We start from the raw sequence: 15,887 nt of genomic DNA, 5'->3' as shown, positions 1-15,887 counted from the left end.
CCAACAGGTATCTATACATATATTGCTACTTAATTAATTGCGTGTTATTATGATCTATGATGTCACTTTGTTGGATGTCATCTTGAGACCTCTGCGTAGGTCACCTTTGTTTCTTGTGTTTCATCTTGCCAATAAAATTATTCTATCAAAAATAAGAGAAGCTCTGGTGGTAGAATCAAAGCCTATAATATTACATCTACCCAATTGCTGAAAAACAAGACAATACAGACTCTAAAATGTTCCATATATAACATTACTGTGGCTAGGTTGGTATATTATTGCAAATATAAATCTGGGTATATTCCTTTAGTGGCTGGGTATATGCAGAAACTGAGTGTTTGCATGAAGAGGTAATTCACTACAATAGTTTGAGTCTTGGGGGTTTATTTACTAAAGTGTGTTTTTTTTTTTAGAAGGCAGAAATTTTGAGATTGTAGCTACTGTCTTCTAGATACCTACCCACAAGTACCTATCCAATCCTTCTGCCTGAACCAGTTCTTCTCCGACCCACAGGGAGTGCACTCTAATTGAACAGAAATCTCCTATACTTCACTACGGTGACAAGAACCCAACCGCGACCCTATACAAGGACTCCAGCCTATACAGGTTGAGTATCCCTTATCCAAAATTCAAAATCACACATTTTTGTTTCCCCTACTGAGATAATGACATATATATTATATATTATGTGTATATATAGATATATTATATCGATATATAATATAATATATATGTATATGTGTCATTATATCAGTAGGGGAAACAAAAATGTGTGATTTTGAATTTTGGATAAGGGATACTCAACCTGTATTTGCACTTGGCTCGGGAGAGCATTCCTCTGGCGGTAAATATAAAAGGACACATCACCTAAAGGCAAGCACCACTGTGCTGGAATACAGTACATGCAATATTAATTTTTCTGGAACTTGGAGCACTAAAAGGAACAGGCTTCTAAAGAAGGACACTTACTACTATTAAATACTAACAGTGGGTGAGAAATTTCTTGAATAAGAATTAATGTGTAATAATATTGTTATTTTTATGTAATAAGTTTTGTATGTAAAATACTTTTTTTTTAAACTGTACACTACGTTTATATTGCTATATTAAAAAGACGTATACAAGCTCTGCTTTTAGTTCTTTTCAATTTATCTTCTAGAAGGTGCTAGATAAATGATAAGTAGAATTTCTGATTGGTTGCTATGATCTTCTAAAAACCTGCACTTTAGTAAATATTGAGTCCTATTGGAGAAAGAACGCTACATAAATAAAATTATTATAATTGTTACCCCTTGGAGGCCTTGGTTAGGAGAAACCATGCAGCAGTGCCCAGGCTGTCCTTCAGCACCCTTGTCTGCATGGATAATCCTCTTTACAGCAGCTGGTATATGGCAGAGCTTCAATGAAAGAAAAGTAACCATAGCGTCCAATGCAGCTGTTAATGGCTGAATCCTAACAGCAGGCAGGGATACCGGACGCGTTTCATTGCCATCAGCACAACTTTGTTAAAGGACAGCGGTAAAGCAATTATGAAATTTTCCTTTGGATTGAATCATTCAAATACATTGAATTCATATTTTAGTTTTGTAACAGTGGGGGTCATTCCGAGTTGATCGTAGCTGTGCTAAATTTAACACAGCTACGATCAGGCACTCAGACATGCGGGGGGGACGTCCAGCACAGGGCTAGTCCGCCCCTAGCAACGTAGCCAGAGGTCCTTCTGGGTGCAGGGCGGAGGAGGAGGCGCTGGGGACAGCCTGCTACCTTGTTCCCGGCAACTGAGAAGGAGAGCCCAGGGAGGTGATGGAGACCCCCGCAGACCACCTCACAGGTATCGCAGGGGGCCTCCATCACCGCATTGCAATGTTGATCGCATATGTTAGTACATATGCAATCAACATCGCTGTGATGGGCGGCGATGTATGTTAATGTGAAGGTATAATAGACAAATATTGAAACCGATAAATCAAGGAGGAAAACTTGATCTCCAGTACAAGGAATGTGTCAGCCTTTCAGTGTGTAGCCATAGTACTGGGAAAAAAGGTGGTAGCCTCGGGCTTTAACTCCCGGGACTATTCAATTAGAGCCCTTTTTCGTATTAGTTAAATTACCCAGTTATTGGGGGTCATTCCGAGTTGATCGCTCGCTAGCAGTTTTTAGCAGCCGTGCAAACGCTAAGCCACCGCCCTCTGGGAGTGTATCTTAGCTTAGCAGAAGTGCAAATGAAAGGAACCTACTCAGCGCTTGCAATCACTTCAGACCATTCAGTTCCGGATTTGACATCACAAACACGCTCTGCGTTCGGCCAGCCACGCCTGCGTTTTTCCTGGCACGCCTGCGTTTTTTCGAACACTCCCTGAAAAAGATCAGTTGACACCCAGAAACGCCCACTTCATGTCAATCACTCTGCGGTCAGCAGTGCGACTGAAAAGCTTCGCTAGACCTTGTGTGAAAATACATCGGCCGTTGTGAAAGTACGTCGCGCATGCGCAGAAGTGTCGGGTTTTACCTTAATCGCAGCGAACATTTTCTGCTAGCGATCAACTCGGAATGACCCCCATTGAGCGTTAACCAGTGGCGTACAGTGAGGTGAGACAGAGCCTTTCCTGTTTTACTAACGTATACACCAGAGTTTTGGCCATATGAAAAATACAAAGAATATATTAGAAATAACTTCTTTGTATTAATCTACTTTTTATAGTTATTGACTTTATAGTCAAAACTATAGAGCAAAGTCTATGGGGGTAATTCCAAGTTGATCGCATCAGGAAATTTTTTAGCAGTTGGGCAAAACCATGTGCACTGCAGGGGGAGGCAGATATAACATGTGCAGAGAGAGTTAGATTTGTGTGTGGTGTGTTTAATCTGTAATCTAAATTGCAGTGTAAAAATAAAGCAGCCAGTATTTACCCTGCACAGAAACAAAATAACCCACCCAAATCTAATTCTCTCTGCACATGGTATATTTGCCTCCCCTGCAGTGCACATGGTTTTGCCCAACTGCTAAAAAATTTCCTGCTGCGATCAACTTGGAATTACCCCTTATGAGAGGTGAAGCAATGGCTCCCGTGCCTAACTTTTTTGCACATCTCTGATCAAAACTCACAGAATTTCCAGCAGTATATACTGCTGCATCTTTGTATAATGCCCACATGAGCCCTTTGGCTCATATATTGTGTGTAAATCTGGCTCTGGCACTAGCCAGTACCTGCTGAGCCATTTACCCAACCGCACCACCCTGGTGTTAACACATAGAATATGAGATAAGTTCCCAGACCTATGTATTAACATGTTTAGAGCACCCAATAACAATCTGTTTGCTGGGGAAATAAATGCCTGTTAATTGCAGCCTACGGGCTGCATTTGGGCTAACTGAATAGTCCCGGGCGATTAATTGTCCCGGGGTAAATTCCTGCAGATGATTGAATTGCCGTCTGTGTCAGGATCTAAATGGACCTAGAGAAAGTACAAGCTGTTTTCAACTGGCTGGCTTCATAACCATCAACAAAGGCTTGATTTTGCAAAAGGATACTCTACCTTGACGGCACATATTACTGTAGAAGTCAGAGACCGTCTGCCGCCGGTCTTCCACAGGGAAGTTATATTATTATTATTACCAGTTATTTATATAGCGCACACATATTCCGCAGCGCTTTACAGAGAATATTTTGCCCATTCACATCAGTCCCTGCCACAGTGGAGCTTACAATCTATATTCCCTATCACATGTACACACAGACACATTCACACTACGGTTAATTTTATTGGGAGCCAATTAACCTACCAGTATATTTTTGGATTGTGGGAGGAAACCGGAGTACCCGAAGGAAACCCACGCAAGTATGGGGAGAATACATAAACTCCGCACAGTTAGGGCCATGTTGGGAATCGAACCCATGACCTCAGTGCTGTGAGGCAGTAATGCTAACCATTACACTATCCGTACTGCCCTTATACTTTTATAGTTTCGCTTCTCAAAAGTTTCTGCCAACTGAGAGACATTATACCATTGGCGAGAATTATTTGCCATGAAGCTTGCCATTAAGGAATGGAGATATTTGCTGGAGGAGTCCTGTTTCCTATGACTGAGTGTACAGACCGTAAAAACGGCGCAATGCATAAATACTCATCAAGACAAGTGTTTATTCTGCTCATGCATCTTTCACACTATTAGAAATTTAAAAATAAATGCCATTTCTTGATCGTTGTAGGCTATTAAAGACTAGGATGCATAAAAACACCCATACTTGAACCAAAGGGGGTCATTCCAAGTTGATTGCTCGCTGACGATTTTCGCAGCGCAGTGATCAGGTTAAAAAAACGCAAAACTGTGCATGCGTATGCGCCGCAATGCACATGCGCGTCCTACGGGCACAAAGAGCATTGCTGAAGTGCACTGGATCTAGCGAAGATTCCATTCTCACAGCCGATCGCAAGGAGATTGACAGTAAGAGGACGTTTATGGGTGTCAACTGACCGTTTTCTGGGAGTGTTTGGGAAAACACAGGCGTGTCCAGGCATTTGCAGGGCGGGTATCTGACATCAATTCCGGGACCTTCGTCGCTGCAATCATCGCACAGAATAAGTAACTACAGGGCTGGTCTTGTTTTGCACAAAATGTTTTTGTACCGCTCAGCTGCACAGGGGTTCACACTTTTGCAAAGCGAAAATATACTCCCCCATGAGCGGCGACTATGCATTTGCACGGCTGCTAAAAGTAGCTAGCGAGCGATCATCTCGGAATGACCCCCAAAGTACCGACTTAAAAGTTTGGCTGTTTCAACTGCTCCTCCCCCTCCATAACTTTGTGAATCCTAGGTTATGTAAGAGACTATTGCAGTGGGTATATACCTCCCATATCTCTAAACGGGTGGTCTTCATTATGCCGGCTGTCGGGATCCCGGCGCACAGTATACCGGCACCGGAATCCCGACAGCCGGCATACAGACACTTATTCTCCCTCGTGGGGATCCACGACCCCCCTGGAGGGAGAATAAAATAGTGTGGCGCGCGTAGCGCGCCACTGTGCCCGCAGCGAGCCCGCATGGGGCTCATTTGCGCCCGCCACACAGTCGGTATGCCGGCGGTCGGGCTCCCGGTGCCGGTATGCTGGTCGCCGGGAGCCCGACCGCCGGCATACCATACTACACCCCTCTAAACATGCAATTGTCCAAAAGACATTGGAGCTCATCTCTTGAGAACACTGGTAGTCCTCTCCCTGCAAAGGTGTGGAATATTTCATTGCACATGTTTAATTTGTGCCCAACATAAAGTTCTTTGTTGGGTACCTTCTAGTCCTTTACATACTTTGTCCTTGCCAGATAGAGCATGGACTCTTCCTGCAATGGTTTTCATCAACGATCTTCCTCTCAGTAAGAAATTCAACACAATATGGTTAGTGGCTGATTGTTTCTCCAAGATGGATCACTTGCATTCTTCTAGTTAAAATTCTGTCTGCTCCACTCTTCATCAAAAATAGTTTCCACCTCCATGGATGACCTCAGAAAAATGTTTTGGATTGTGCGTTTCAATTGGCTCCAAATTCTACAAATAATGATGTAATATCCTATACATCCATCTCAACCTCTCTTCAGCCTATTATCCCCAGTCGTATGGGCAGATGGAAAATATAAATCAGTAACTTCTTTATAATCTACACATCTTCCAGCCCAAAGACAACTGAGTAGATATTTTACCTTGGTTAGATTTTGCTCATAACAATCACTTCATATGTCTTCGACTTGCACAACCTTCATTGTGTATGGAGCCTTCATTTGATGTTCCAGTAGTAGACTCTGTGCTTTGAGACTTCATTATTATCTAGACCAAAATTAAAGATACCCTAAAAATAAGATTTTACTTACCGATAAATCTATTTCTCGTAGTCCGTAGTGGATGCTGGGGACTCCGTCAGGACCATTGGGATTAGCGGCTCCGCAGGAGACAGGGCACAAAAATAAAGCTTTAGGATCAGGTGGTGTGCACTGGCTCCTCCCCCTATGACCCTCCTCCAAGCCTCAGTTAGGATACTGTGCCCGGACGAGCGTACACAATAAGGAAGGATTTTGAATCCCGGGTAAGACTCATACCAGCCACACCAATCACACCGTACAACTTGTGATCTGAACCCAGTTAACAGTATGACAAACGTAGGAGCCTCTGAACAGACGGCTCACAACAATAACAACCCGATTTTTTTGTAACAATAACTATGTACAAGTATTGCAGACAATCCGCACTTGGGATGGGCGCCCAGCATCCACTACGGACTACGAGAAATAGATTTATCGGTAAGTAAAATCTTATTTTCTCTGACGTCCTAGTGGATGCTGGGGACTCCGTCAGGACCATGGGGATTATACCAAAGCTCCCAAACGGGCGGGAGAGTGCGGATGACTCTGCAGCACCGAATGAGAGAACTCCAGGTCCTCTTTAGCCAGGGTATCAAATTTGTAGAATTTTACAAACGTGTTCTCCCCCGACCACGTAGCTGCTCGGCAGAGTTGTAATGCCGAGACCCCTCGGGCAGCCGCCCAGGATGAGCCCACCTTCCTTGTGGAATGGGCCTTGACAGATTTAGGCTGTGGCAGGCCTGCCACAGAATGTGCAAGTTGAATTGTGCTACAAATCCAACGAGCAATCGTCTGCTTAGAAGCAGGAGCACCCAGCTTGTTGGGTGCATACAGTATAAACAGCGAGTCAGATTTTCTGACTCCAGCCGTCCTTGAAATATATATTTTCAATGCCCTGACAACGTCCAGCAACTTGGAATCCTCCAAATCGCTAGTAGCCGCAGGCACCACAATAGGCTGGTTCAGGTGAAACGCTGACACCACCTTAGGCAGAAAATGAGGACGCGTCCGCAGTTCTGCCCTGTCCGAATGGAAAATCAGATATGGGCTTTTATACGATAAAGCCGCCAATTCTGACACTCTCCTGGCTGAAGCCAGGGCCAGTAGCATGGTTACTTTCCATGTAAGATATTTCAAATCCACCGATTTGAGTGGCTCAAACCAATGGGATTTGAGAAAATCCAAAACTACATTAAGGTCCCACGGAGCCACTGGGGGCACAACCGGGGGCTGTATATGTAGTACTCCTTTTACAAAAGTCTGGACTTCAGGAACTGAAGCCAATTCTTTCTGGAAGAAAATCGACAGGGCCGAAATTTGAACCTTAATGGACCCCAATTTGAGGCCCATAGACAATCCTGTTTGCAGGAAAAGTAGGAATCGACCCAATTGAAATTCCTCCGTGGGGGCCTTCCTGGCCTCACACCACGCAACATATTTTCTCCAAATGCGGTGATAATGTTGTGCAGTCACCTCCTTCCTGGCTTTTACCAGTGTAGGAATGACCTCTTCCGGAATGCCTTTTTCCCTTAGAATTTGGCGTTCAACCGCCATGCCATCAAACGCAGCCGCGGTAAGTCTTGGAATAGACACGGTCCCTGCTGAAGCAGGTCCCGTCTTAGAGGTAGAGGCCACGGATCTTCCGTGAGCATCTCCTGAAGTTCCGGGTACCAAGTTCTTCTTGGCCAATCCGGAGCCACGAGTATCGTTCTTACTCCCCTTTGCCGTATAATTCTCAGTACTTTTGGTATGAGAGGCAGAGGAGGAAACACATACACTGACTGGAACACCCACGGTGTTACCAGAGCGTCCACAGCTATTGCCTGAGGGTCTCTTGACCTGGCGCAATACCTGTCCAGTTTTTTGTTGAGGCGAGACGCCATCATGTCCACCTTTGGTTTTTCCCAACGGTTCACAATCATGTGGAAGACTTCTGGATGAAGTCCCCACTCTCCCGGGTGTAGATCGTGTCTGCTGAGGAAGTCTGCTTCCCAGTTGTCCACTCCCGGAATGAACACTGCTGACAGTGCTATCACATGATCTTCCGCCCAGCGAAGAATCCTTGCAGCTTCTGCCATTGCTCTCCTGCTTCTTGTGCCGCCCTGTCTGTTTACGTGGGCGACTGCCGTGATGTTGTCCGACTGGATCAACACCGGCTGACCCTGAAGCAGGGGTTTTGCCAGGCTTAGAGCATTGTAAATCGCTCTTAGCTCCAGGATATTTATGTGAAGAGACATCTCCAGGCTTGACCATACTCCCTGGAAGTTTCTTCCCTGTGTGACCGCTCCCCAGCCTCTCAGACTGGCATCCGTGGTCACCAGGACCCAGTCCTGTATGCCGAATCTGCGGCCCTCTAACAGATGAGCACTCTGCAACCACCACAGAAGAGACACCCTTGTCCGTGGCGATAAGGTTATCCGCTGATGCATCTGCAGATGCGATCCGGACCATTTGTCCTGCAGATCCCACTGAAAAGTTCGTGCGTGGAATCTGCCGAATGGAATCGCTTCGTAAGAAGCCACCATCTTTCCCAGGACTCTTGTGCATTGATGCACAGACACTTTCCCTGGTTTTAGGAGGTTCCTGACAAGTTCGGATAACTCCCTGGCTTTCTCCTCCGGAAGAAACACCTTTTTCTGAACCGTGTCCAGAATCATTCCCAGGAACAGCAGACGTGTCGTCGGGGTCAATTGAGATTTTGGAAAATTCAGAATCCACTCGTGCTGTTGCAGCACTACTTGGGTTAGTGCTACTACGTCCCCCAGCTGTTCCCTGGACCTTGCCCTTATCAGGAGATCGTCCAAGTAAGGGATAATTAATACGCCTTTTCTTCGCAGAAGAAACATCATTTCGGCCATTACCTTGGTAAAGACCCGAGGTGCCGTGGACAATCCAAACGGCAGCATCTGAAACTGATAATGACAGTTTTGCACCACGAACCTGAGGTACCCTTGATGTGAAGGGCAAATTGGGACATGCAGGTAAGCATCCTTGATGTCCAGGGACACCATAAAGTCCCCTTCTTCCAGATTCGCTATCACTGCTCTGAGTGACTCCATCTTGAACTTGAATTTTTGTATGTACAGGTTCAAAGATTTCAGATTTAGAATAGGTCTTACCGAGCCGTCCGGCTTCGGTACCACAAATAGTGTGGAATAATACCCCTTTCCCTGTTGTAGGAGGGGTACCTTGACTATCACCTGCTGAGAATACAGCTTGTGAATGGCTTCCAATACCGTCGCCCTGTCTGAGGGAGACGTTGGCAGAGCAGACTTTAGGAACCGGCGAGGGGGAGACTTCTCGAATTCCAACCTGTAACCCTGAGATACTATCTGCAGGATCCAGGGGTCCACCTGTGAGTGAGCCCACTGTGCGCTGAAATTCTTGAGTCGACCCCCCACCGCCCCTGAGTCCGCTTGTAAAGCCCCAACGTCATGCTGAGGGCTTTGCAGAAGCCGGGGGGGGCTTCTGCTCCTGGGAAGAAGCTGCTTGGTGCACTCTCTTACCCTTTCCTTTGCCTCGGGGCAAATATGACTGTCCTTTCGCCCGCTTGTTCCTATAGGAACGAAAGGACTGCGGCTGAAAAGACGGTGTCTTTTTCTGTTGGGAGTGGACCTGAGGTAAAAAGGTGGATTTCCCGGCTGTTGCCGTGGCCACCAAATCCGATAGACCGACCCCAAATAATTCCTCCCCCTTATACGGCAATACTTCCATATGCCGTTTGGAATCCGCATCACCTGACCATTGTCGCGTCCATAAACTTCTTCTGGCAGATATGGACATCGCACTTACTCTCGATGCCAGAGTGCAAATATCCCTCTGAGCATCTCGCATATAAAGAAAAGCATCCTTTAATTGCTCTAAAGTCAATAAAATACTGTCCCTATCTAGGGTATCAATATTTTCAGTCAGGGAATCCGACCAAACCACCCCAGCACTGCACATCCATGCAGAGGCGATGGCTGGTCGCAGTATAACACCAGTATGAGTGTATATACTTTTCAGGGTAGTTTCCAGCCTCCTATCCGCTGGATCCTTGAGGGCGGCCGTTTCAGGAGACGGTAACGCCACTTGTTTTGATAAGCGTGTGAGCGCCTTATCCACCCTAGGGGGTGTTTCCCAGCGCGCCCTAACCTCTGGCGGGAAAGGATATAATGCCAATAACTTCTTTGAAATTAGCAGTTTTCTATCGGGGTTAACCCACGCTTCATCACACACTTCATTCAATTCGTCTGATTCAGGAAAAACTACAGGTAGTTTTTTCAGACCCCACATAATACCCCTTTTTGTGGTACATGCAGTATCAGAGATATGCAAAGCCTCCTTCATTGCCGTGATCATATAACGTGTGGCCCTACTGGAAAATACGTTTGTTTCTTCACCGTCGACACTAGATTCGGTGTCCGTGTCTGGGTCTGTGTCGACCGACTGAGGTAAAGGGCGTTTTACAGCCCCTGACGGTGTCTGAGACGCCTGTACAGGTACTAACTGGTTTGCCGGCCGTCTCATGTCGTCAACTGATTTTTGTAATGTGCTGACATTATCACGTAATTCCATAAACAAAGCCATCCATTCCGGTGTCGACTCCCTAGGGGGTGACATCACCATTACCGGCAATTGCTCCGCCTCCACACCAACATCGTCCTCATACATGTCGACACACACGTACCGACACACAGCAGACACACAGGGAATGCTCTTATCGAAGACAGGACCCCACTAGCCCTTTGGGGAGACAGAGGGAGAGTTTGCCAGCACACACCCAAGCGCTATAAATATATAGGAACAACCCTATAGAAGTGTTGTCTCCCTTATAGCAGCTTAATATATATCAAAAAACGCCAAAAAAGTGCCCCCCCCTCTCTGTTTTACCCTGTTTCTGTAGTGCAGTGCAGGGGAGAGTCCTGGGAGCCTTCCTCGCAGCGGAGCTGAGCAGGAAAATGGCGCTGTGTGCTGAGGAGATAGGCCCCGCCCCCTATTTCGGCGGGCTCTTCTCCGGAGTTTGTGAGACCTGGCAGGGGTTAAATACATCCATATAGCCCCAGGGGCTATATGTGATGTATTTTTTAGCCAGAACAAGGTATTCTCATTGCTGCCCAGGGCGCCCCCTGCAGCGCCCTGCACCCTCCGTGACCGCTGGTGTGAAGTGTGTGACAACAATGGCGCACAGCTGCAGTGCTGTGCGCTACCTCATGAAGACTGAAAAGTCTTCTGCCGCCGGTTTCTGGACCTCTTCGCTTTTCGGCATCTGTAAGGGGGTCGGCGGCGCGGCTCCGGGACCGGACTCCATGGCTGGGCCTGTGTTCGATCCCGCTGGAGCTAATGGTGTCCAGTAGCCTAAGAAGCCAATCCATCCTGCACGCAGGTGAGTTCACTTCTTCTCCCCTAAGTCCCTCGTTGCAGTGAGCCTGTTGCCAGCAGGACTCACTGTAAAATAAAAAACCTAAAAACTTTTTCTAAGCAGCTCTTTAGGAGAGCCACCTAGATTGCACCCTGCTCGGACGGGCACAAAAACCTAACTGAGGCTTGGAGGAGGGTCATAGGGGGAGGAGCCAGTGCACACCACCTGATCCTAAAGCTTTATTTTTGTGCCCTGTCTCCTGCGGAGCCGCTAATCCCCATGGTCCTGACGGAGTCCCCAGCATCCACTAGGACGTCAGAGAAAATATATATTTCATGTACGACTACATTGGTTTGTAATTTCTGTAATGCGAAAATCTCTTTCTCAATAAAAATATTTTTGTTAAAAAAATATATCCTCCTCTAACCCTGCTCAGCTTCAAACCTTTTATGCAGACAAAAACCGTTGGGCCTAATTCAGTAAGGATTACAAATTCTGCTAATTAGCAAAATTTGCAATACTTCTGAACGCATGCCGGGGGACGCCATTGCAGGGCAAGGCTGCCCAGCATGCTGATTGCCGCCCCCCCCCCCCCCCCCCTCCCCTCGATGAAGCAGAAACTGTGAACCTAGCATGACTGCACTTGTGTACATGGCACAATTCTAGGTAAGTCCAATTATTCTGTACTATAAGTCAGCAATGGGGTGGCTCCTGGGGTGCGGGGCCATCTGGACTGCCGTGGCTGGGTGACAACAGGGCATCGCAGCATTACATTTAATTTGGCACTTTCACGGTTTGTTTATTATACATGTCACACCTTTTTCACTTATATTAATTCACCTTATAACACTTTTTTCTCACCTATTCCTTAATCCTTCTCACTACACATAATCATTCCCTGTGATGCCCTGGGGTCGCTTGGCTGTGGTGGTTTTGGTGGTCCTTTGCCCTAGGTTTGAACCCCTATAGTGTTAGGTGCTGCAGCAGAGTGGAGTCTCTTGCTGTGGGCCTGCAGCTACATGCCTTGATCAATACATAACCGAACTCCACTATTTATTATATGCTAAGCTGTATGATATCAGTAATGCTAGAGATAATGCACCTACAACCCCCCCCCCCTTTTCTCTGTAGAACTACAAGTCTCAGTAGGTAGCACCTCACATTACTGGCAGCTATAGGTTTACCGTCTAAGGCCCCTCCCTACCACTTAAAATTGTCCTTATTCTTAACACAGTGGCATTTAAACTAAAACGTTTTCCTCTCTTCTCAACCCAATACCTTCCATCTATCTCTGTTCAAGCCCTTATTAACAGTTTTCTATCTTACCAAGTCCACCACTGGTAATCAATATACAGCACAGAAACAAGTTTGAGGTTCATCAAAATTTGGACCTTCTTAAAGGAAACTTTTATGGTGGCCTGGAAAAGAAAAGTAAAGTGTGAAAAGAGCAGGCCTGGGTTAAAGCAGATGTTAAGGTTCCTGGTTTACTGAAGAAATATTATCTAAAATTTCCCAAAATCTGTTTTTGGGGTGTCTAGGCTCTGGTGGTGCTAGGCAAGACTTTCCCTCACCCTGACAAGGCATCTCTTCTTGCTTCTGCTGTGTATGTGCTGCTTATTAAAGGTGTGATTACATGCAAACATTAACCTTGGCTCAAATCTCCATTCACTCAGCAGGCTGTTTAAACCTGCTAAGTGCCATATCTTTAGTCAGTGTTGGCTTGCTACTCTGACCCTTTGGCTCAATCAGTTTTTCTTTACTGTTGCCTGGTAAATCTGCATCATGTCTCTGGTCCTTTGTGCTCCATTTCTGTTATCAACCCCAATCTGGTGGCAGCCATTACTTGTGGTCCTGTGTCCTTTGGACCTTTGTTTTTAATCTACTGGAATACCATCTGAGCCTCAGGAGTCATACCTTCAAGCACCAACTAGTTTATTCCTGCTGATCACATCTGGCACTCTTATAGAGGGAAGTGACGTGTGGGGTATCAGCATCAAGACCCATACTTCATAACAGGAGGGTCCTGGACAACACCTGCCCCATGATAGACTCTACGCTTCCACAGTACCAAACAAGACAGATTGTATTGGATCCATCATATCCTAGTGGGTTCCTGATACACCTTTAGTTTCTAATTTCGTTGTTACTCAAGGTCCAACAGATTCCATCAGTTTGTATTATTGCATGTAAAGATTATGGTTAGATAATACTTTACTTATTTACATTAATGGAAGGGGTTGCTATTAGATAGATTGCTGATTGAAACAGCTTTTGAAGCTATATCTGGACAAGAGATCAGGCAGGAAACCAAATCATCGACAGATACTTTCCGCATATGGCACTGAATTTCAAGAGTAATTCAGCACTATTATAGACTTAGTCTAATTGAATAAATGGATTTGAAGAAGCCTTTAATTTCTATTATGTGGTCTTGAAGTATTTAAAATGGTGCATGTTAGCTCTACTTGTAAGATCCAGGAGACCAATTATAAATTACATACTCTTACAGATGTCTTGCTAATCTTCATAAAATTATTTCAAGTGTATCAGACATATGTTGGAGATGTTTGATGGATAAAGGATATATTTTACAACCCTCATTTTCTCAACTCTAATATCATGGAGACCAAAACAGAATACATTTTGACCCCAGACATTTTCTAGTAACTGTATCTACAAAGTCAAATATATGTCATAGTTTCTCAAAATGTTTCTCTCAAAAAGTTTGGTACAATGAAACACACTTTTGGAATAAATTTGAGATTTTGGTATACTCAAGGTATTTAATGTGGTTTACATTTCCGTAGTGTGTGATAAGAATCAGAATGCCATTACGTGTGCGGAAGTATTTTGAATTGATTAATTTTCAATGCCGCAGCATGTAGCTAACTGTAACACAGTCCACTTACATTTTAATGACACCTCAGACATAAGAATCCCCCTCCTTCAAATGTACACTGTAGATTACTTCACTCATATTTTTAAGTGTTTTTTTTTTCCATTTTATTTAGTTCTTTTTTGTTTTAGTTTGATTTGGTTTTACATTATTTGTATTTTGCTTAATTTATAATAGATGGGAAAATTAAAACTTCTTTTGCTTTTTCTAGGATGAACCGGTTGTTTTTTTCACTGGGACCCATGTTCCTCCTCCTTGGGCTTTTGGTACCAAACATTGAAGGAAATAAAAAGGTTCGTGGATCTCAAGGAGCCATTCCACCTCCTGACAAAGGGCAGCCCAATGACTCTGAACAAGGTCAGGTACAGCCAGGGGGTAAGGGTCGAGGGAAAGGGAAAGGACACGTTCTGGTGGCCGAGGAGGTTCTGGAGTCCAGCCAAGAAGCTCTAATTGTTACTGAGCGGCAGTACCTAAAAAGGGATTGGTGTAAGACACAGCCATTGAAGCAAACCATCCATGAGGAGGGATGTATCAAACGTACAATCGTGAACCGGTTCTGTTATGGGCAGTGTAATTCCTTCTACATTCCTCGACACATCCGCCGTGAAGAGGGATCTTTCCAATCCTGCTCTTTCTGTAAGCCCAAAAAATTTACCAGCATGGTAGTCACACTCAACTGCCCTGAGCTACAGCCACCCATAAAAAAGAAAAGAATCACACGTGTCAAGCAGTGTCGTTGCATCTCTATAGACTTGGACTAATATTGAACTCAAGTTTTAAAGCAGGGGACAAACCAATAACCTGATAGACCCATTTTGATGGACTGCGCCCATGCAGAGGGTATTGTCATGTTACCAAACTACTACTCTCCTCTTCTACACTAAATAACCTTCGTCCCAATATAAATTCTGCTACGGATCCAGACAAGTGTCGTTCTTTTAAAGATGATAAACTGAATGCTCCAGAAAAGCACAAAGTGCACTCTTACTTGGAGTATAAAATGCCCCTGTTGCAAGTATCCACGTATACATTGTGTATATATATATATTTTATTTATTCACACTTACATGTTTCTGACACACATAACCGGGCCAATGAGAGAGAAGTATCTGTCTATGCAAACGTTAGAACCTGACTGACCTCTACGGGTGGTGAAGTGAATAAGTCTCGCGCCTGACCACAACACAAAAGGCAAATGGTGGGGAAACCACTGACCTTTGACGACTTACACCACTTATTGAAGTGTAATAAAGTTAGTTATAACTGGTTGAGGGTTAAAGAGACCAGAAATATAGATCAAAGTCTGCTGTATTTTTCTTTCCCATCTGTGTAGAGGTGAATAGTTTCATACATCACATTATAATAAAATCTGTAGTATGTACATATGTGAATTGCAATTATAATACTTTTATTTGCAAAACTTAAGTAGAAACAAATGATTCCTGCTTGTCTGACTGTAAAGCACCGCTACTAAAATACCATAGCAATACGTATGAGGTCATATATCCACATGTCTTGCAGCTTAATTCACGAAGAGCAGTGATAGCAAACAGTAAAAGGCCCTACACACTGGGCGATTTTAGCGATTTTAACGACCAACGATATTATCGTTGGGTCGTTTTTTTCATCACCGATGTTTGTATACAGACTGGATCATATTGATGGCCAATTTAGACAATATGACAGTACATACATCTATATTGTCCAAATTGATTTGCATGTATAAACGAGGATAAATAATGAATGACTGCGGGGACGGGCATCGTTCATCGTTGATGCATACACACTGGAAGATATG

At 44.8% G+C, this 15,887-nt stretch overlaps 1 protein-coding gene across 3 annotated transcripts in view; it reads left to right on the top strand.

Moving 5' to 3' along the window:
• GREM1 (gremlin 1, DAN family BMP antagonist) overlaps positions 1-15,474 on the top strand; it is a 77,239-nt gene extending 61,765 nt beyond the window's left edge. For 2 of the 3 annotated variants that reach the window (XM_063947307.1, XM_063947308.1), the window contains exon 2: positions 14,301-15,474. In XM_063947307.1, the coding sequence (XP_063803377.1) occupies positions 14,302-14,850 (549 nt within the window). In that variant the 5' untranslated portion in view covers position 14,301 and the 3' untranslated portion in view covers positions 14,851-15,474. Of the gene's footprint in view, positions 1-796; positions 992-14,300 lie in introns of those variants that run through there. The other variant, XM_063947309.1, reaches the window with a different exon arrangement.
• Positions 15,475-15,887: the final 413 nt, after the last annotated feature.

This window comes from Pseudophryne corroboree, chromosome 12 (genome assembly GCF_028390025.1).
Source record: "Pseudophryne corroboree isolate aPseCor3 chromosome 12, aPseCor3.hap2, whole genome shotgun sequence".
In the NCBI taxonomy this organism is placed as follows: domain Eukaryota; kingdom Metazoa; phylum Chordata; class Amphibia; order Anura; family Myobatrachidae; genus Pseudophryne; species Pseudophryne corroboree.
The sequence above is the reverse complement of the archived record's forward strand: the minus strand, read 5'-3'. Positions and strand labels throughout refer to the sequence as shown.